This window comes from Phlebotomus argentipes, unplaced genomic scaffold (genome assembly GCF_947086385.1).
Source record: "Phlebotomus argentipes unplaced genomic scaffold, Phlebotomus argentipes genome assembly contig_46, whole genome shotgun sequence".
NCBI classification, from domain to species: domain Eukaryota; kingdom Metazoa; phylum Arthropoda; class Insecta; order Diptera; family Psychodidae; genus Phlebotomus; species Phlebotomus argentipes.
The window spans coordinates 275,887-297,478 of record NW_026776153.1 but is presented as its reverse complement, the minus strand read 5'-3'; the positions used below and the strand labels follow the sequence as shown (position 1 = coordinate 297,478).

General features: G+C 40.0%; 1 protein-coding gene across 9 annotated transcripts in view; it reads left to right on the top strand.

The window, feature by feature from the left end:
- Positions 1-21,592, top strand: part of LOC132262014 (tensin-2) — an 82,305-nt gene that overhangs the window by 47,006 nt on the left and 13,707 nt on the right. For all 9 annotated transcript variants that reach the window (XM_059761167.1, XM_059761142.1, XM_059761150.1 and 6 more), the window contains 5 exons: positions 9,937-9,978; positions 14,592-14,813; positions 14,966-15,093; positions 16,926-17,524; positions 17,762-17,914. In XM_059761167.1, the coding sequence (XP_059617150.1) occupies positions 9,937-9,978; positions 14,592-14,813; positions 14,966-15,093; positions 16,926-17,524; positions 17,762-17,914 (1,144 nt within the window). The remainder of the gene's footprint in view (positions 1-9,936; positions 9,979-14,591; positions 14,814-14,965; positions 15,094-16,925; positions 17,525-17,761; positions 17,915-21,592) is intronic.

Sequence of the window (21,592 nt, the reverse complement as noted above, 5' to 3'; positions counted from 1 at the left end):
CAATTCACGTACCGTGATTTTTGCCATCGATCTCACGTTCTCCTGTGAAACAATGTGTGCTGTTACGGTGACCATCAGTGTTTTCTTTTCTGCTCCAAAAAAAAGAGAATTCATCACATGATTTTTGCAGAGACGTTCAACACACTTCTCAACACATTTTATCATTATGTTTGTCATCTCCTTCGGCTGATGGTGGATCATCTGCAAAAGTGAAAATAGAACGCGACAATTGTTTCACGCCCAATTTATCTGGCGATGCTTTTAAATTTAGACGATTTTTCTGCGATTCTAACACAGCAAGTGACGGAAATTTATTTTTATTTGCCCATTACTTCATAATGTTTCGCTGAGACACTCCTCTATTTTTTTTCTCACCTTCTGCTGTTGTTGGGTTAGAATTTATTTAAGATTGTGATGTTTTCCGATGGTCAATGTCAAAGCCAGTGAGAGGATAAATTCAGCATTTCTCAGAGACTTTCCAATAAACTGACATCCTTCTCTGAATCCAAGCAAACATTCTTCACACTCCCTATGAGAATTACATTTCTCACCAGTGCCTTCATTCCTTCGCTGGTTGAGGAAGAGGAAAACTGTAGTGTTTACAGTGGCATAGAACTAAAATTAACTCTCTCATTTCATATGTGTAACACCGGTTCTAGAGAGTGAATTTTATAAATATTTGATTTTCCAATGATTTCTTTCCTCTGGACGCGCGTGTGATGATGTTTGCCTGATCGGCACGTCTTACGTCAATAATTTCCTTCTTAGTTTTCTAACTTGGGGTATAAAATTGGTGGAGTTTCAGTTCATCAGTTTGAGGAGAGTTCCCTCGTAAAATGTCCCCCTCCTCATATTTCTGAAAACAACAACACCATCGTAAAAGACGTGAAGCAATCATGAAAATGCACAATTTCCCGAGCAATGACTGCGCTCAAGTGAATTAACACTTGAGCTTTTCTAATTCTTTCCACAGTTCTGAAAAGCACATATCTTCCCATTCAACTTAAGTGTAGTTTTACGACTATATTGGAGGGGTTTGTCATTGATAATATTGATTGTATTTTAGCCACATGTATTTTGTCCGTTCAGCTATTTGTCTCAACATAATGTGAGCAAATTGACTCTTCGCCTTTTTTTCCTTGGCTCATTGACGAAATGATATCATAAATGTTTGTTTTCTTTTAAAATTCATTTTCAACATGATCTAGTTATTCATCAGCAAAAAATCCAATGCTACTTTTTTTGCCAGCATGTGAGAGATGATTCCAAAGAGAATTCTATTTTAGATTGATGATCGCCTCCTCGAGTATTTTCTCATGTGTGATGTGCAAATGTATTTCCACCCGAGAGTTTTTTTTTTATTTTTGCCAGAGGGAAGCAAATCAATTACACACACTCTCTTTCTCTCTCTCACACATCGTGATCACGCACGAGGAAAAGGCAATGCTATTTCCGTTCTCCATCGGAATATTGCGGGTGTTTTCAAGTGCTGGTGCGAATCATTAACATCATCGCTTTTAATAATAATTGTAATTCAACGTATGATCGATACCATATGGTAGCGAGAGCAGGAAAATTCACCCGCTGTCTGGAGGTTCTTGCAAAATTCCTCCATGCCTTTGTGCTGCCTCAGCACAATTTTACTACATACATGCACACACACATTGTTGTGTTGGAAAATTGCTTTCCTCTGTTTGTTTTCATGGGTGGAATGCTGTGTATTGCGTAAATTCTTTTCGCACTCACACACATTTCAGCAAGTCAACACGTTTTTTTTTTCGAAAAAATATATGCCAAATTATGTTTGAATCAACGTCTTCCATACCTTTTCTTCTCACTCGCGAGCGCGCGCTATTCTCTTGACCCATTATTTATTTACGGAAACAATTCCGCTATTTTCTTTCTTTCAAACACTCTTTCGGGTGATCTTCCTCTGAAATTCCTTCACATTTATTAGTTTGAACATCCTGTCAGCTTTACAATTTATGGCTACTTCATGCAGATGTTTGCAACAAAATAGCATAATGGGATTAGGGAAATTCATTGGCTGTGATTTCTGCTGCAATATAAGAATCATGTGGCCTCAATACATGTAACAACATCAGTAGATTTTCGCTCTATAAAAAGCGTCCCACTGAAAAAAAAAACACATCATATGCATAAGAAATGTGTGTCCCTCAAAGTTGATAAAAGAATAAGCCGACACATCAATTAAAGTACAATTAAAGTGCAATTTGCGACTATATGTTCTTTTAAATGATTTGTGGTCTAACATGCAAAATATGTTCAAAGTATGTTTTCTTGAATGGCCGGAAGCTATAGAGGTGAAAAAGCTTTACATGTAATTTCCATTGCGGAGTTTATTATGTAATGGATTTGTTTTAGTGAAATCACCTCACTTGTAATATTATTAATTTCATATGAGATGTATTGACAATCAATCATGCACCGCAGTGCGATGAAAGGGAAAGAAGAACAAACAGTGTGAGATGAAAGAAAAAAAAGATGACAAATTGATAATTGCATCAATTTGTCATGAGTTTGGGAAATCTCCTAATGGAATCGTGATGGAAAAAAGAGAGGTAAATTGGAAGTGGGAAAGACAATATCCGACAGATGGAACGATGAAATTCTCAAGAATAAACAGCTCAAGAGCGCCTTTAGATGATGATATGTTGTGGAAATTGCTTCATTTTTGCTCACGTTATGCTGAATTGCACAATTCAACTATTTATAAATGATATTATTCTTGCCATGTGGCGAAAAATGAGCATAACAATGGTCTCGATTAAATGATGAGTGAAGGAACCGTCTGTCGACGGGGCAAAACACAGCTCATGTCCAATGAATAAGAAACGAATCATTTTTCACCTCAATTTGCCCTAAAACAACCGCAATGTTTTGATTAGTTTTCTGGGTGAAAGTGTTGTAGATCCTCCTCCAGAAATTGAACCATCATTCAGCTTCCTGAAGCTCAAGAACTACAAATTTCAAGCGCGACCAGCGAGCTTTAAGTGGAACATATCATAGTGAAAATTCCATAATTGTGAAGTGTCAAAGATAAATATTTTCTTAATGCGGAAAAAGAAGTGGGCTTGCAGGTCTGTGGCGAGTTGGATAAATAAGATCAAGTCTCTCTTGGGGCGCGCATTGAAGGAGGATTTTCAATAAACCGTACGAGATGTGAGAAGAGGTTGTGTGCGCGATATGAGGAGAATAAAGTGCAATAAGACAATCATGCGAGGAATAGAAGTAGCAAAAGACATGAAGTTCAATGGAATTTCAAGAAGTGAATTGTAAAGAGATCGGAAACTGTAAACACGAGACTTCTGTGAGTTCCTCACCATAATGGAAAGATCTCTCGCGGTGGATCCTCCTCATTGGGGGCCACACAGAGCATACTCTCTTTTATATGTCTCACAGGCCACATTGTGTGCACTTCTCGTGCAATTTGTGGCTGTGCTGGTGAGCTTGGATGGCTGGAACCAAAAATAGTCAATTGTAGAACAGGTCGTAATCATTATTTTTTATCATATGGACTTGCAGCCACTTTTTGTGCCCCTTTTCCGCGTTGCTCTTTCACGTGAAAAGTGCACATATAGTGGGAAAGGCAAAGTGCTGTATATTGGCCACATTGTATGGAATGGCGTGATGGGTGTAAAAGGCTTTGGCAAAAGAGAGAGAGACTCCTTGAATGTGCGTCTCTATGACTTTCTTCTGGCGGACTGTTTCTCTCCCTCTGGTGCTCATCTCACTCTATCTCGCCTTTTTATCGCTTTTTATTTATTTATCATCATTCTCAGCCGTGTGGATCTCTCTCGGGAGAAACACCCAACCACACGAGACACACTCGCGAATCTCTCCCTGTGCATGTGACGCGATGTATGCGGGGAAAAACGATGAAGAAACTACCGAGTGTATAGACGAAATATCTACTGTTGTGTTAACAAACTGTTCTCAATGTTGTATTTCTTTTGCTGCGCGCGAATCAGTCGCTTTTCTACGTTGGAGCTGACCACATCGGAATACTCTGTGGCGTACAATTCAACTCTTGTGTGGCACACGTTGTAGTTTTTCCGCCAAGGAAAAATCCTGGTCGTGTCACTCAGTGGATGTTCCTCTCCACACACAAAGGAGAAACACTCTATTTTTTTCGCGGAAATGTGGCTTCACTGATGCCACAAGCAGAGCTATCGCTCCTATTTTAAGTGCTTTCGCAAAAATGTATTTCATCGGGAAAAGCTCCAGTGCTTTGCGTTGTTGAGTGTGTCACGTGCTTTCGCAGAAAAAGTGATGTTTTGCAGTGGAAAATAGTGTGGGAAACATTTTAATATTTAATGGGTGAATCTCTCGAGAATGCTTTTGTCTCTTGAATGGATTTCTGTGTGAGATTTCTAAGACGTCCTTTTGGCTCTCGCTCTCTGACAAAACCATCTAATGGTGGCAACAGATCGCGATATTCGCAGAATTAAATTAAACCGTGCCGCGACCTTACAGTTCCGGGAATATTTAACAAGGTTGAAGAGAGTTGGAAAGGAAGTGATAAGATGTCTCTAAAATTACACTTGTCCAAATGTATCGTCGTGCGAAAGCATTTTCTTATCGCCGAGGAAGACAAATATTTTCCATTTTCCGCGCTTTTGTCGTCATAACCTCAATCCAACAATGTTTGAATTCTTTTAAAGATACAATCTTGTGAGCTGATCATTAGTTTCTCATCCCATTTTTGCTGATTCTTCGCGAATCGAAGAGGGTTTTGTGCAAAAAATTTTAGTCATATAGTTAAATATAAAGTGATGTTTTCTTTCTTCACCTCTTTGTCCTCTCTCAACAAGCGCACACAAAGATATATAGAATTTTGGTGCTGCAAAATTTACGACTCTTTGGCGAGGAGGAGCCTCTCAATTTGCGCCAGAGTCTGCAAAACTAAGAGGCAATACATTATTTTCAATTTTTTTTTGCAAAATCCCTCTCGTCGAGCATTTATAAATATTTTGGAAGAGTGGATGTTAATTCTCTGGCTGTGAAATGGCTCAAAAGTGGAGAGAGGGAGAGAGTGCAAACTAAGTATTTTTGGATCATATCCAACACTACAATGAATATTCGCGTGTCCCAATTTTGTAGAATATTTGTTTATATGGCTTATATTCACATATGCATCACCATCAAGATCAATTTTTCCCCTGGGAATTTCATTGAGAAATGAGGCAAATGTGAAAATGAAGATCTTCGACGACTGAAACAAGTCATTTGGGCATCTTTCGCTTCCTGACTGACCAATTTGACCAGCTGACGTCAATCATTAGCGTGGCAATAAATTTAATTGAAGACTTTTTACACCCTCCGGGAGAGAACGAGAAAACGGCCAAGAATGATACACAGAAATCGATTCGATACAGTTTTTCGGTATCTCGAAAATCCATGAGTGACTGTTCCTTTTTTTTCTTCCATCCTCTCGCGAAAGTGTAGAAAATTCTTCGAGTGCAATGTTGAGTTACTAATTAGTGAGAAATTGTCGTCAATTTTGGCATGAGTGAGCCGTGAAAATTAGCCTCAATGAACCGCCCGTGAATTTTTAAGTGCATCCATCGAGATATTGGGATTACATTCAGAGCTGCAGCAAGATTTTGCCACAATGATTCGCGTCAATTCACAGTCATTCAGTCTGTCCAGCACTCTTGGCAGGGTATGTAAGACGGCTAAAATGCTTTTTGTGTCAACTTTTGATGTCTTCACGTGGAATTTTTGTCTTTCCCGTGAGATAAAATGTTATCACGTATTATTGCTGTTTACCTCACCTTAATTAATTTATTAATGTTTACAGTGTGGCACGTTATCAGTGTCACTTCTGTACATTAGCGTCCATTGTGGCGGCGACAATCAATCACACAGGTTCAAGAGAGAGCCATTTCGCCAAGTGTTTACTGGCGGTTGTGAAATCCCAAAAGGAGAGAGAGGTGACTTTGGTAAAGGAAAAAGAGCCTCTTAGAACCTCTCCCACTCCTATTTTCATCTCAGCATAGTTTTCAGTTTAATGTCTTTTGGTGTGTTGTTTAGCCGAGAGGGAAATTGACTGTGTTCGTTAGAGGCTGTTATTAAATTAAAATGCATGTGATAATTATCAATAATACCATATCATCATGTTCAAGACTCTATAAGGTCTGGCTAGTGAGCAATTTAATGCCGCAGAGACCGAAAGAGGGATGGAGAGATAAGTCCGATTATTCTTACACTTACTCTCCGAGTGACTCCATGATAAATTGAAGCTTTTTTTCTACGACATCCCTATGAGAAGGGAGGACAACTACTTGATTTATGACCCCGCAATTCCATGCAGGAAAAAAGACTTTCTGTGTCCTTCGGAGACATTCTCAGGTTAACAATATGATTAGACGTACTTAGAACTGTGGCTTAATTATCTCCAAGCACTATTATTAGCTGTTGTGTATTAAGGCGTGAGGCGATAACAAGCGATTCTAGACTCTCTAGAGCATATTATAAATACGCAATTTGTCATACAAAAATTACATAGATTGAGAACCCATTTATGAATGAGATCATAAATTACTGTGAAATATTTTTCATCACAGTTGTACAGAAGAATGTGGAGATTATTTTGAGACCATAATCCTTTCCTCCTTCGCATTTAAACTGACCCAATAATCCACTCAAAGAAAAGCTATGCTAATTTCGCATGAGTGTGACGAAAATATTCTAGCAAAAGCTGCTTATTAAGTGATTACAAAACGATGGTGGATTTTGCAAAAAGCCACCCATAACAAATTAGCTGTTGTCCCCTTGTGTGCCTGCTGGCGCAGCCATTATCGTGTCCATTGGATCATAATAATAGTTGTATCTGGAGAAGGCCTGAGGGGCTTCTATTACGATTATATCGACATAGTAAAGACAAATATTAGCGACGAAATCAGGCTCAGAGAGTATTTAGCGTGCTTAACTATCTCCATAATATTTGCAATTAGTGAATGAATTGCTGATTGGATCTTCAGCGACTCTGGAGAGCATGGAGATGACAGAAAAGAGGTGTGTTGCAAAATTGGCGTCTTGTGTGCATATTAACGATTGCACGGGATTCCGCGAGTGTAGTGAATTTTTCGCCTTCAACCACGTCATTCGCAGAGTGCTCAAAATCGCTTTTTGTAATTTAAATCACGTAAAGATTAAACCTTCTTTTCACCACCTGAAACTGCGACAACTCGAGAATCACACTTCTCTGGTGCTCTGGGCGAACGATTCACGAATGTGTGAATTATGAAGCCAATTTCATTTTAAATACAATATGTGTTAGTTTCAAACTCATCACGATTTCCTTTAGCATTCATGATATCGCGCACACGAATGAGGTGGAAAACGTTGTCGTTTTTTATTCGTATTCTCCGTACATTTCTTTATAGTTCACTTAATGGCTTCTTATAATTGCTAATTCACCAGTCAAAAATTCACTTCCAATGTTCTCTGGTGGGGAATTTATCTGGCAGAATTCTCTCTTAGTAATCGACTTTGCTGACGAGCACACCCAGAAATGTGAGACTCATGGGGAGAAGATTTGTGGTTTTTGTGTATTAAGAAAATAGAGAATAATTTAGAGAATCTTGAGCTGAAGAAGACGATAACTGACTGAAAAATTTGAATAGAAAGAGTCACCATAGAATGATGACACCAAACATGTCAGTAAATTTGCTAATTCAGCGTCGAAATCAAAAGTGTTGACTGGTTTTCCGATCCGAAAGGTCGTGATTTTTAACAGCCCCACATTTGCATAGTCATTTAGCATTTAAATGTTTCTATATGTATGAAAATATAATTAGGTGGCACTATGTTGGCGAATAGGAGGCACCTAAAATTCGCAAATGATTCCAACACTCACAGTTGGGAGTGAATGTGTGAAAAACGTGTTTGTTTCTCAAGACGTTTTTCTTTCTCTACCACAGTCACTTCTTGTGAATTTCATTTGCATACATTTTTTTTCTCTGCCAAGATGTTGAATCTCTTCTTTTTCGCGTGGCAAAGTGAATCGATTTCGTGAATTTTGTGGTCAGAAAAGGCCAAAAAATGACAAAAAGACAGTGTGGAATTCCAACGTGATTGCCTTCTTCTTATGCTAAGCAGCACCATCGCACATAGAGAGACATCTCTGTTTCTCTGAACTCCTCCTTATATACCCAACTGAATCACACTGGAAGTTGGCTTCAGAGAGAGAGAACTCTGTTTAATTTGCGACAGATAATTAACACAAGTGTATTTAGTGTTTATGCAAATATTTGCAATAAATGAATTAAGAGACGATGGAGAATGCGTAATTTGCTATTTTTGCACAAGTTACATCACTATTCACTTGGCCATATATAAGATACACACCATCGGCAGCTTTTGACCTCCGAGAGAGCACGATGAGCTTCCCAAGAGACATATTTCAAATTGTGCTTAGCAAATTTCACTGTGTTTGAAGGACTTTATCTCGGTTTTGTAAGACTAATTAATCGATTAACTATCCGACTTGTTCCTGATCATTGATTAATGAATTGTAAATCAAGGTTTTTCCGTTGGTCAAATTTCACCCCAAACTAAATACAGTATAACATATAGTACAGCTCTTACTCAATTTTTACGAGTGTGAGGTGAAAAGTTGTCTCATTTATTCATCATTGCAGGTAAACTTGCATCTTTGGTGTAATATTAGCAATGAAACAAGAATGTTGCTAATTGCATTTCCATTTAAAACGTCAATATCAATTTATCGGCTCTTAAACTCGCTCTCTATGCCTCAAAGATTAGGAGTCAACTCGCCAAGCATCAGTGCAGAGAGAGAGAGGAAATGATTCATGACCTGCGAGAGCAACAAGTGGTTGCGATGCAGCGTGCAGGAGGATTCTGGAAGACGCCACACTGTCTGTATCGCCCTCCTCTTTGACCCCTTGTCCCACTTTAAGTCCCCGCATGTTATTGTCCTGCGCACATGGTGAGGCAGCGGAACACAGTTCAGCCGCCTTTGGGTGGTCCACAGAGGCTCAGTGCTGATGAAGTTGTCCCCAAAAATTGTGTATCGTTTAATTGGATGCCGAGTGACTTCCACGGCAGTAATTAATTCCACGGTGGTTCTCTCCTGCGGACTGCATTAATTTGCATTCGTGGGCTTTTTCTGGGCTTACCGTGAGAGCTGCAGAATGCCAAAGTGACTCCCAATTGTGCGGTGGTCTTCATTTTTGAATGTGGAGCATCGCAATGCGGCAATTTACACTGTGGAAATGACGGAAATCCTCCGTGTGTGTGATTTCGCAGATCGAAGAGAAGGAGCTCCGTGACATTATCCTTCACGCCGGCCAATGAAATAATTAGAATTAAGTGATGTATGATGAACAGTACGAGTACGTCCAAGACAATCCCAACACACCACGTTGCTCAATAGCGACATTCCTTCATCGGATAGCGTTCACAGTTCTGCACGCTTCCTTCTTTCTGGAGCGTGTTTGTCACAACAATAAATACTCCAGCATCGATGAGGTTCGTTGGTGGTTGGGGAAATGTGACAAGAGTAATTAGTGCAGTTTTGCGAACACAAGAGTGTGTCTAGCTTTTGGGAGAGAAAAAATGGCAGTCAATCAATCAGTATAACTAAGACGGATTTGATGAAAAAAGTGATGGAGACCACCTTTGTCTTGTTGGAATTGTCTTATTTTCCCCCCATTGATTTTCAATTAGCACGGCAATCAGAAAGGAATTAATTTACACTTCACGGATTATTGAAATGATTTCTCATATCATGTGTGAAGAGCGTGAAGGTTATTTGTTACCTCGGAGCACTCGAAGATAGGATCACGGCACAGCCTTAAATTATTAGTAACAATTTAACGAATATATTCTAGTTGTGTGTGCACACAATTTTACTAATTTAATCACTTTTTCTCCCTCTCTTTGCAGAAGAACCACGAAAGCCAACCAATTATTCCAAAGTCGCAGTCGGTGAGTGTGAAAAAATTTGCCTTTTTAATGAAGGGCGCCTAGAGAATAGTATGGTAATCGTGAATTCTTTCACCTCTGGAGAGACAATAAATCAAGATTACTGGCATTTGGTTGGGTCTCATGAGATGTGTACAGGTTGAAAATGATTTCTCTAGAGACTGTCCATATCAATTACTTTATTATTCAAATTGAGGTGTCATGTAATTATTCTCTCTCTCTGTGCCTTCACCGCGCGTTGGAGGAAGTTGTGAAGACGTGCCTTATCTTATGATCTCCCAGTGATGAGTGGAGCGACACCCACAAGCGCTTTGGGTCTTCCCATCATCGCTTGGTATTTCTCGTACTGCAAATTACAGTTGATTAGTTCACGATACTTTGAGGATTGCCTAACAAGTCAACCTTTGAATTTTTTCTCCGCAAATTCTCAACCATCATTTCACGTCTCTTCAAACTCTCTAATAGTTTTCATGTGTTGAGTGAATAATGCAGAGAAAGAAGAAGGTTGTTCACAGAGTCCTTCAAACAGAGTCTCTCTTTGATCGACAACATCTAGACAGAGAGAAAGAGTGAACATTTCACGAGAGTCTTTTCTAACGAATGCCGGCAATGTCTTCTATTGAGAATGTTAGAATCTAATGGGCCTCTTTTTACCACACACTGTAAAAAATACCCGCGGAATTTATGGCGAGCCCCACTGATGGACATAAATCCCCAACAATTCCGCAACATTTGCAGAAGATCTCTCGTGGCGGTGAATTCAATAAAGAGAATTGCGAATGAGAGACAATATGCCACAGTCCTAAGGAAAGTTGGCATATTCAAATACGGAATTCATTGCCTCTTTTCACCATTCTATTCACGATAAAAAGAGAGGGAGAATATTGTGTGGAGGGTTATTTGCCTTTCCCATGAGTGCGCGATGGAGTCAATTGCTAAAGTGCTATGTTTCTGCAATGTTTGTCAATCAAATTGCCACACTCATGACACCCCCCAAGCCTTAATCTCATAGATCATTCATCCAATCCATGTCCGTGTTAACTCATAAATCAGTGGCATGAGATTATACAACATGTGAGAAATTCACTGGTTGAAGATTCATCAGATTAGGGGTGGTTGTAAAGTTCTTTCTCATTATCGCGCGCGCACGGAGAATTCAGAGCGTGGCAATAAAGGGAAAAGGTAAAAATCTGATCGGTAGCTTAAGGCATTCTTTTCGTTTATGAGATAAATTAGTGCTCTTTCGCGAAAGTCAAGTCGCGATAACAGGGCTTTAATGTGAGTCTCTCGCGAGAATTGCATGTAACAATAAATAATCGATAAATTCACGCGCCTTTGAAGTATTATTTTCTGTAACTTCTTTTTTATTGTCCGACGTTTTGATTATTTTTTTTATCTCCCCTCGCAATCGTACACTTAAAATGAAATTTATATGCAATACACAAGCTCGATAATCTGGGATGCTTTTCGCTGCATTGCTGATCTGGTATATAACATATATTGTCTCAAGCAGGTTTTGTTCGTGCCAATTCCATTCATATGAGACGTAATTGAATAAGATCGTTCATTAATGGAGTGCAATCATATGAAGTCAGAGTGAATGAATATTTTTATCATTTGTTTTTCATGTGAATCTCAATCTGACGCTTTTATTGCTTTAATTACAACATTTACACTCGGATTTTACCATAAATTGGTGGAATTTATTGGGTACAGAGAGTTAAAAAATTTTATAGCAAGAAGTTTATAGATCTGCATTTAAAGGCATGATGAAGTTTTGTAAGCCAGTTCGAGGAATTACTTTGACTTATCTTAGCCTAAAAGTTAATTTGTAGCACATTCTTTGCGATATTTTATAAGAATCCTGAATTTTTTCGATCTTCAGTTCCAATTTGCCATAAAAGACAAAACGTACAAGAAATGTCATTGAATTTTCTTTCACGGTTCAAAAGCCTTCAGGTTTTTTTTTAAAGCTAAAGACGCTTCTCAAGACTTTCAAAGTAACCAATCTTAATTATCATGTTCTGCTTGTTTTTCCACTCAACTCACAATGGATTATGACTTCTAATGATGATGTTTTTTCTTACAATACCCCGAGAAATATGATCCAATTCATAAGTGTGCCTCAAAGTGTGTAGATAATTAAATATTCAATAAGTCTCTTGAAGCACCTTTAAGCTCACATAAATCTCTGGACAAAGTCTCTGTGTGGTGCGCAAAATGATCTCTCCTTTGTTGATTTGCTTTGCGTCCGCTTTTGAGAAGAAGTCAGTTGTGAGGAAAAGAGGAAGAGTTGATATATTATTGAGACAATTTGCGGAGCATTGAACTTGAAGAGTTTTTACCTCGAAAGTGCTGACAAATTGTTCAAATAGGTGCATTCCTCTGGGGGGTGAAAACGCGGAGAAGCACTAATTGAAATTCGTTGCCAAATTTGTAAATATTGTGATGAGTCGTATTTTTTCTCACCTTCCTTGTGCTTATCCGTGCTTGAAAGATGTGCAAAGTGAAGGCCAGTCTGTGGAAGTGAAAGAGGTGTAAATGATTTTTTGCATTCAATTATTCCTTATCGCTGTGTGTCGAGATTGCAATAATTGCTGTACACTAACTTGTTTCAAGCGACATAAAATTTTATTTAATTGAAACAAACAGATGGAGAATATACATTGAGACTCTTAATTACATCTTGATTACCCTATAGGCGTACTTTTTCTTCCATCCGCGCAGAACTGTTTGCATTTCAATTTGCCGCTAGTGTGAGCACAATAATGGCAAAAGTGTAGCATTTTATTTTTACACTCTTGTAAAACATGCGTAGTGAATTGCTCTCTTGAAATATGTAATGTATTATGCATGTTATTGTGCGTGCTTTTTTCCTGACATTTTCACCCCATCTCCACAATCGTGATGGCATTATAAAAGACGACATAAAATGGATAATTTAAAATATACGGCTTATCATAAAGCGACCTGACTGGACAATGATGTTCCGCGGGAAAAGCTATGCGTAATGTGTTGATCTTGAAAGCATTGGCAGTGATGCTTTTCTTGCATAAATATCCATAATAATATCGATGGGCGCGCGTAATGATAAAATATTCTCGTTTGCGAATAGCGCAAATACAAATTCACGTCATGAGGTCGACATTTTGGTATTTTCGAAAGGCAGTTTTGATCGTGTTTTCACCTCTTTTGTTACACATACAAAAGTACACGGCGTAGATAAATCGCGGCTACTCCCACGCATTTGGGGGCTTTAGTTGGAAATTGATGGAATTTCTGAGTCACATTTCTGCCCCTTTTCGTTTGTGATAAATAATGATGAATATGCTCTCAAATCCACTCGTGTATTTGCACAGTGTTGGCGCGCTCAGCTTTGCTGTCAATATTCTTCTCTGGAAATGATTTAAAACATCAGCAGAAATTCCTCTGCCTCTTCGGCAAAATTAACAGTATATAGTGTTGGTTTATTTCATGTGCACTGAAAGGAAACACTTGAGAAGAAACTTGAGATTGATTAGAAATTGCTGCAGGTCAAATTTTGCGCGCGAGATATTTAGTGTTCAGACATTCGATTAACCCATCCCTTTTTTGACTACTGACTCACGCTGTCAGACGCTAAACGTCTTCCTTTCAGTGATACCTTTTGCTCCATATTTTACCTCCCTCCGTCGCCACTCCACTTTACAGAGATCTATCAAATAATGGTCTCAGTTTTTATACCATTCGAGAGAGTTCCCCTCTTAAGATCTTGACAAGATAAAATTTATCTTGTTTGTACGCGCTACCATTCATGATGAAATGGCTATTTAAGATAATCAAATAAATGATTGACATGACTTTGGTGTCCGCGGCGGTCTGAGAGCTCTGGAAGGCACAGAGAAAGAGAGGGAGAAGATGAAAGACAAGCCATAGGAGCATTCTTTTCATTTTCTATTCAAATTCAGAGCACTTCTTTTGCTGTTTGGCCGAAAATTATGACTCTGGACGTCTCTCAGTTTGGTAACATGGAATTATGTGGATTTTTATTTAATTTCCCAATCTCGATTTTGTACCTGTTTCTCACTCTTTTTCGACCATACTTCCATCGTGGCGTCCAGCATTTGAATAGAGCCGCGAACCTGCGAGCAATGATTTATGGAAAAAAAGAGTTCTTTTATATCCACACACACTTGGCAATTATCTCTTAAGATGTCGGGCTGATGAGATTCTATTGAAATTAGCAATTTTTACTTTATGTGGCGCGACGATGATATTCATGTTTTACAACACATTCGAGATTTCTTTCTGAGGATGTTGCAGAGAATGGACTTGAAAAGCCAACGAAACGCCACAGAGCGCAAGAAACTTGAATTGAGGAAGATTTGGTGTGTGGAATAAAAATAAATCTCAAGACACATAATCGTGTTTAGGCATAAAATTAATTTAATTTAACTGGATGTCTGCCTTCACGAATACTCCCCAAATCCCAATGGTCTTGTTTTCTCAGAGCGCCATGCGGAGCGCCAAAATGTATCTGGCGCGTCTGTATTTTTAATTATACAAGAAGTCCGCCACACGCGGCCAACACTGAGGGCAATTTTGGCTACATGAGCATCAATTTTCTCCACTTGCAGTTCCCGACAACGCTTCAGCCGAAGAAATCCTCAACCATCAGCCAAGCGACAGAGACGCTGCGCCTTCATTATGTCACGGAACGAATTTTGGCATCAGTTCTGCCACCCAGAACGTCCTCCGCGGATCATCGGCCACACAGTGAGAACAGCGTCGTGGCGGGCTTCGAGGAGGATGAGTACGAGAGGGAGTTAATAACAATGTTGGAGCAGAAGCACAACAAGGTATGGTATGAGGTTTTCCGCCCTTTCTGCTTTGGTGTATTTTAAATTCATACCAAGGGCGAAATTGCGATCAAGTTCAGAGTTTCTCAACTCCTGTGTCTTCTCATTCGCGTCTGGTGGTTTAATTGAAAACTTCCTCCTTGCCCTTGCAGAACTATCAGATGTTCGACCTGGAATCGTGCATAGCGACAATTTCGCTGGAGAAGCTCTGCGAGCTGTGCAAGCACATCGACGCCTGGTTGGGCGGTGGACGGGAGAAAGTCGTGGTGCTGCAGGACAGGTGAGTCCAAAATCTAACACCGCGGGCACTAATTAACCTATCAATTGCACCAGCGTGGCAGAATGTGTGAACACGCCTCGGCTCGTGAAGCCTGTGGCAAGCATCGAGCAAGTCCGTTAAAGTTATTAAGCGTTTTGATATGAAAATGTTTTCTCGGGCAAAGTGATTGAAACGAGGACTGAAATCGAATTCCATCGCGAGATGATGGTAATTTGTGCCTGATAGAATTGGATAAATCAACGCTGATGCCCATGAGACAGGCAACGATATTAAATTTCACGTCTAAGCGTGAAAATGATCACTTTTCCGACTAAGTAGAGGTAAAATCTCGTTCCGCCGCCTTTCAGAGTGTTAAAGCCGTGATGGCGGGTTGAGTGGATGTTGGAGGAGTTACGAAAGACTTTTGGAGTGTTCACCTTCATTTTGAGAGAGAATATCCACTCTGGCAGGATGCTATGTACATTTGAATTAACCTACAAGACTGAAGTATAAATAACGTGAAATACCAGATGTCTCGCCATGAGTGCAAGTGAGAGAAGAAGCTCTATTGCGAGAATGGAGGAGAAAGATGATGGTGCCAGATGAAAAACAGATACAGAGAATGATCTCCATGTAAACATTTCCGATTTACAGTGCTTTAAATCCTTTTCACAACACTTTGAATTCACCAATGTCTCTATTTTCACCTCGACAATCTCTATTGTTTCAAACCTTGAAATGATATGAGGCCCCTCTGTAAATATAATTATAGAGAAATGCAGACAGATTTAATGTTCCAAAAATAAAATTATACCTCTTGACATTTCCCGCAACACTTTTCCTTATTGCCAGTCATTTCTCTGCTGATGAACTTTCTGTGCGAAATGTCGATGGGGGAGTTCATATAGAGACATTCTCCACACACTCTGCGAATAATCGTGGTACTTCCGGAAGTGTGATGGAAAATGATGAGCAATTCATGTGGTATTTGGCGAATGTTAAGGAAAATGAATTTCCCTTTCATCGGGTCTCACACAGAGTGTGTGACTCATGGCAATTTTCCTCATAGGCTAATCATATGAGTGCGCATTTTTCTTGAGGGCAACTCGCGCGTGCGATCGCATGATTCACAGCCAGAAGATTTGTGTGATTTCCTCGAGAGTGACAAGGGAGAAGAAGAGTTGTGGCAAAAAGGCACAGCGTTTAGAGATGCAGATCTAATTTTAGGGCTGAGAGAGAAGGAGATATTTTAATAAACTCAAGAATAGGTTTATTCATTCTCAATTACAACTTTGCAGTGGGGACAGAGTGGGAAGTGAAAGAGAGAGGATTATCAGGAGATATATGTGTATGAAAGGAAATGGAAATATGAACCAGAGATGCGCTATTGTTGACATGGTAACTTTTTCACTGCATTTCTTGCACAGATTTCATGGAAATAAACACGGTCTACGTTCAAATGATGTAAAATTAAATACTTTATCTACACTTGTACTGTAGACAGTTCTGAACATAGCTCATCCCTTTGAAAGTGATACAAAATTTGAGATGGTCGAGAGTCTCATGAGATCGTCTCTCTCGTCAGTTGAAAAGCTGACGCCGAAGGGAAAACTTGTGGCAAAACCATCAACTTGTTCTTGAACGATTAACAAGACTTACAAAAGAGCGTGTGATTAAGAGTGTCCGCGTAAGATTAGACATATCATGCGTGAGATTAGAAATTGGCAAAAATGACAACAAAACACGTTAAGAAGTGAGCGGAAAACAAGCTGCCCGAGATTTAATTCGCACAGACATATTTTTCACTCCAATTAATCTTGATTAATAGACGTGTATTTTCGGTTGTCTTCCAGGGGTGACCGACAGCGCTTGGGAGCGGCGATTGCAGCCTATTTGGAGTATCAGAAAATCTGCGGCAGCAACTTTCCCAGTCGCTCGCTGAGTGAAGATCAGAGGATAGCGCGCAAATGGCTCGATCTCGACATCTACTCCATGCAGAAGTTCATGGAGGACGTCGTGGGACCATTGCGCGTTCCGTCTCATCGGCGCTACCTTCAGTACTTCTCTGGTCTGTTGTCGGGCGGCATCAGGATGAACTCATCGCCACTATACCTCAAGTATGTCTCTCTGGAATCACCGCCGTCGTGGCTGCACTACAGCAGCTTCGCGTCGCAGAATGCCGAGTGGCGGTGCTTCGTGAAGGTCTACGAGGGCCTGAAGTGTGTCTTCACGTCGGACATCCATGTGATTCCCTTCGCCACGCGTCAATTCATCTTCCAAGTGGGTCACTTGCGCCTCCGCGGCGACATTATCCTGCGGTGCTACCAAATTGTGCCTCAGGAGCATCAGCCCAGCGTTCGTGAGCTGATGTTCTCCACGCAATTCCACACTTGCGCCATCGGCAACAGGGAACTGACCTTCCTGAGGCATGACCTGGACTATGCCTGTGACGGTGAGTATGTTTGTCTGTCCAGACAAATGAAGAGAAACTCGACCTTGATAATGATGTAATTTAAAATAATTAGAGGAATCTTTCGGGATGATCTCTTTCTCTCTTAATGTGGTTTCTCGAGAAAATTCCACGAATCACTCAAGACATAATCCCAAACCTAATCAATCATGGGGCAAATTTGCGGAATATGATTAGAGAGCGTCTTGATTAATGAATTTCCTTCCTTCTGCCTTTCAGATCCACGCTTTCCAGCTGATCACAAAGTCGTTCTTCACTTCAACAGCGGATCACCGACCGAGAATCGGGGCTTCGTATTCCAGAGTCCGCTGGTTCGCATCGAACCGGCCAATGCATTAGCCAATTCGGATAGTCTGGAGAATATTAATGAAGGTGAGTCTGAATCTTGACCACTCTACGAAATTACACTTCGGCCATTAGAGCGCGTTGTAATTTCATTTCACTCTCCCTCTTGTCCATTGATTGCGGTCGGTATTTGGCCAGATTTATGCGCCCAGACACTTTTCGTGTGTGTGTAAAAGGTGCGGCCACACAGTTAATTTCCCCATTTTCCCCGAAAGAGCATAACTTGAACTGATTTAGAGAGCTTCTCAGAAGACGACGGAGTGAGAAAATTACTCCAATTTCCAGCTACTGTGCGCCAAATGGGGACGCGCCTTAATATTCAGCATGAGTCTGTACACTATAATGTTCGATATTGTGTGGTTTCTAAAGGCCTAAAAGTATGCAGAAGGAATTCAAATAAAACGACGACATAAGATAATGTGTCATAAACAATAATTCTCGACACCTTATATATTGAATTTCTGCTGACTTTTAGCATTTGCGCGGCTATGAACGGTCAGAGGAGACATTAAGTTAATGCACAAGAAGTGAGCACGCGCATCGTCTTATTGGTATTAGGCCTATAATGCCTCTAAACGCGAGAAACACGCCATAGACTTTGATTTATGTAATAACAGACCTTTACAAATGGCTACAAATCACAAATCTCAAACATTCTTCTGGAGATTTTCATCAAAGAAAGTGTCACTTAATGGTGTTATTATTCACATTGGAGCTGAAGATTAGTGACACAGTGAAATATTCAGTGACCAGTGAATTTTGTCTGTTACTAATGATGATTCTCTTGGACATTGGCGGGCTCTCTTCGCGTGAGAGACAGACTGTTGGAGTCACGGTGTGAAGATGTAAAGGCATGTAAGCCACATACGCCCAAAATAGATGGCTTTGAAAATAGGTAAATTTAGCTTGCAAAGTGGTTAATTTTGGCCCCAAAAGAATGACTAATTAGAGTCACTCCTTTTTGTCCCTAACAATCACGCGCAAATCAAGAAAGCCTCACCTTTTGGCGGGATTTTCCACCCAATCGCATTTGCGGGACGATGATGAAGCTCTCAAAGTTCAAGAGATTTTCGTGCTGATGAAAATGTCCGTGTCGTAGAGTTAATGAACTTGTTCGATAAATCAGTGGTGAAATAGGCGAGATTATGTTCCTCTCTTCGCTGGGGCTTTTTGTGTGCAAAAAGAAAGGAAGGAAAAAAAGCGAAGACACGATAGAACATTGAGTGAAATCAAAGAGAAAGAGCCAAAAGGTAGAGGCTGACGTAGTGCTTTATCATGAGGCTAGAAATAGCGACAGAGAGACCAACACATGTTTTCCGGTTTGTTTGCACAGATTGTGCGCTATTTTGATGGCGGGAAATTGTCTGCAGATTATTCGGCAGAAATTGAAACCATAACTTGCGAGTGTCAATTTTAATTTCTGGACTCTGCGATGCTCAGATTTCTGTGAGAGCAAATAATAAAATCAGAGGTGTGAAATCCTGAGTCAGGAAGTTATGTTATTTATTTTAGCATAAATATAACAGAATTACATCACTCTTTGTTGTCATATGCTCTATCTCTCTGTGAATTTCCGCTAAAGAGATAGTGTCATCGCATTTCACGTTGAAAATCCACACCGATTTGTTGGCTTCTCGATATTAGGCTTATCGTTTCAGTGGAAATTTCGTGAGGAAATTGATTCTTTGCTTCGAAAGAAATAAGAAATGAAAGCGAATTTTGAAATTTTCTTCATGATTCTCTGAAATGATTCAGTTTAACTCCCCAGAGTGAGATTAAATGGCTTGAGATGTCTGATTAATTGGTAATCAGTGGGTTGCAAATGTGTCTCTTTTCAATGGGAAAGAGAGAGAGAAAGACTGTTGGTGGACGATTTCGAGAGGAAATTTGTACAACAAACTCTCAACGTGGGCGGAAGTTGGGCGCCTCGCGTAAAAGAATATCCCTCAGTTTGTAACCGTAGCGCAATGTTGAAATGATTTCGTGCTTAAAGTAGGAAACTTGATGTCTGATGAAATTTATCCTCTCATTGTTGATTTTTGCAACAATTTATCCAAAAAGCCTCTGTGAGCGGTTCAAGAAGGTGTCGCGAGTGCGATGTATCCGATCTTTGGGCGCAAGATCATCTTACTTTTTTCATGCGTGTGTACCTCGATGGTGCGCACGAAGCGCCGTGAAATGCTTCGCTGGCCAAAATTAGATGGTCAAGTGTGTCTGTGTGCGCGGAGTCTGGCGGATGCGAGTCCAGAGAATGGTGTCTTCTGCGTGCGCGCGCGAGGATCGCTGTGGGGGGATCGCGAGAGACACTGACTGACGATCTCAAAATAAATATATATTTTAAATGGAACTTGTTTTTCGACCAGCAGTCACTGATCAGTTTGCCAGTCGTTCGTGTCGCGAAGCCTCGTTCCAGATTGGTTCATTCACCAAAATTTCACGAACGGCCTCAAAGCTCTTCTGACTCTCCGCGGAACAACAAGTGCTCGGCGAAGAGATCCTCCAGCTCTCATGAGAGATCTCTCTTCATCTTTGTATCCTCTGTGCTCGTGCCAGTGCGCATAAATCACTAGAAAGTCGTGTCGAAATTTATGCGAATTTGAGTGATCTTGAGGTTTTATCGACAGTGTGAAGACTTTTCGCGTGCCATAAGGTGCTCTTTGATGCTACAATCCTAACTTTTCGCATGATCTCACAGGCCATCTGCAAAAAATGACCGATTACACAACATGTGGGGAAATATTTTTGTACTTTTCACACTATACTTTGGGCTAGATTTCTCCGAAAATCAGTGCTTGTGAGAGGCTTAATTGTAATTTGTGACGACGAGGAAATGCCACAAAATCAATTTCCTTCCCATTAATTGCAAAGGGTCAGAAAAAGTGGTGCAGCTCGTAAAAAGACGTGAGATGTGGAAAAAGGTTATAAGATCGGATTAAGATATTCAATCCGTCAAGATGTTTCACAATAAAATGCTAAGATCTGAAATTAGAAAAGTTTCTAAAATGTCGAGCGCTATGAGACGAAGACTCACGCAAAGAATAGTGAGGCAGTATGATATTCATTTGTGGAAAATATGAATTTTCACGGTTTTTTGTCTGATGTGTAAAATAAGAAGAAAAAGTGAATAATGGCAGGGAAACTTGAACAGAAATATTGTTCACAATTGCTGAATGTTCCTCAATTTGCGGTACATGACTGTGCAGAGACGCTTAGGAAGCGATCTATGGATCTCTCGAGTAGACGAATGAATATTTCTATGAGCAGAGTCAGGAGAAAAATCACGGCAATTAACTTTCGTCCACTGAAAGTGGGATTTTTATTATAATTGTTTGACACATTTTCTCTTTATTTATGGCCAACATATGGTAAAGTCTGCATAAAATCCAATTTCAATTTCAAGTTTCCTTTATCGCAAGAATCTAGAGATAACAATGTGCAGCGGAATTGTTGGTGGTCTGACGTAAATTTTCTCACATTCAATATCGACCTTCGATCAGTGCTTGATCGATATATAATGAGACAAATTAAAGCGTAATTCTTTCCACTGGAGCTTTAGATAATACAACTGCGATTCTTAATGATTGAAGCCGCTCGAAAGTATGACATTCTTAATACCAATTAACCCAGTGCATGATGGATTTTTAACGCTCGCGCGATGAACGCGATAAACATGTGAAAATTGTTATTTTTCGGGGAGGCGCGTTT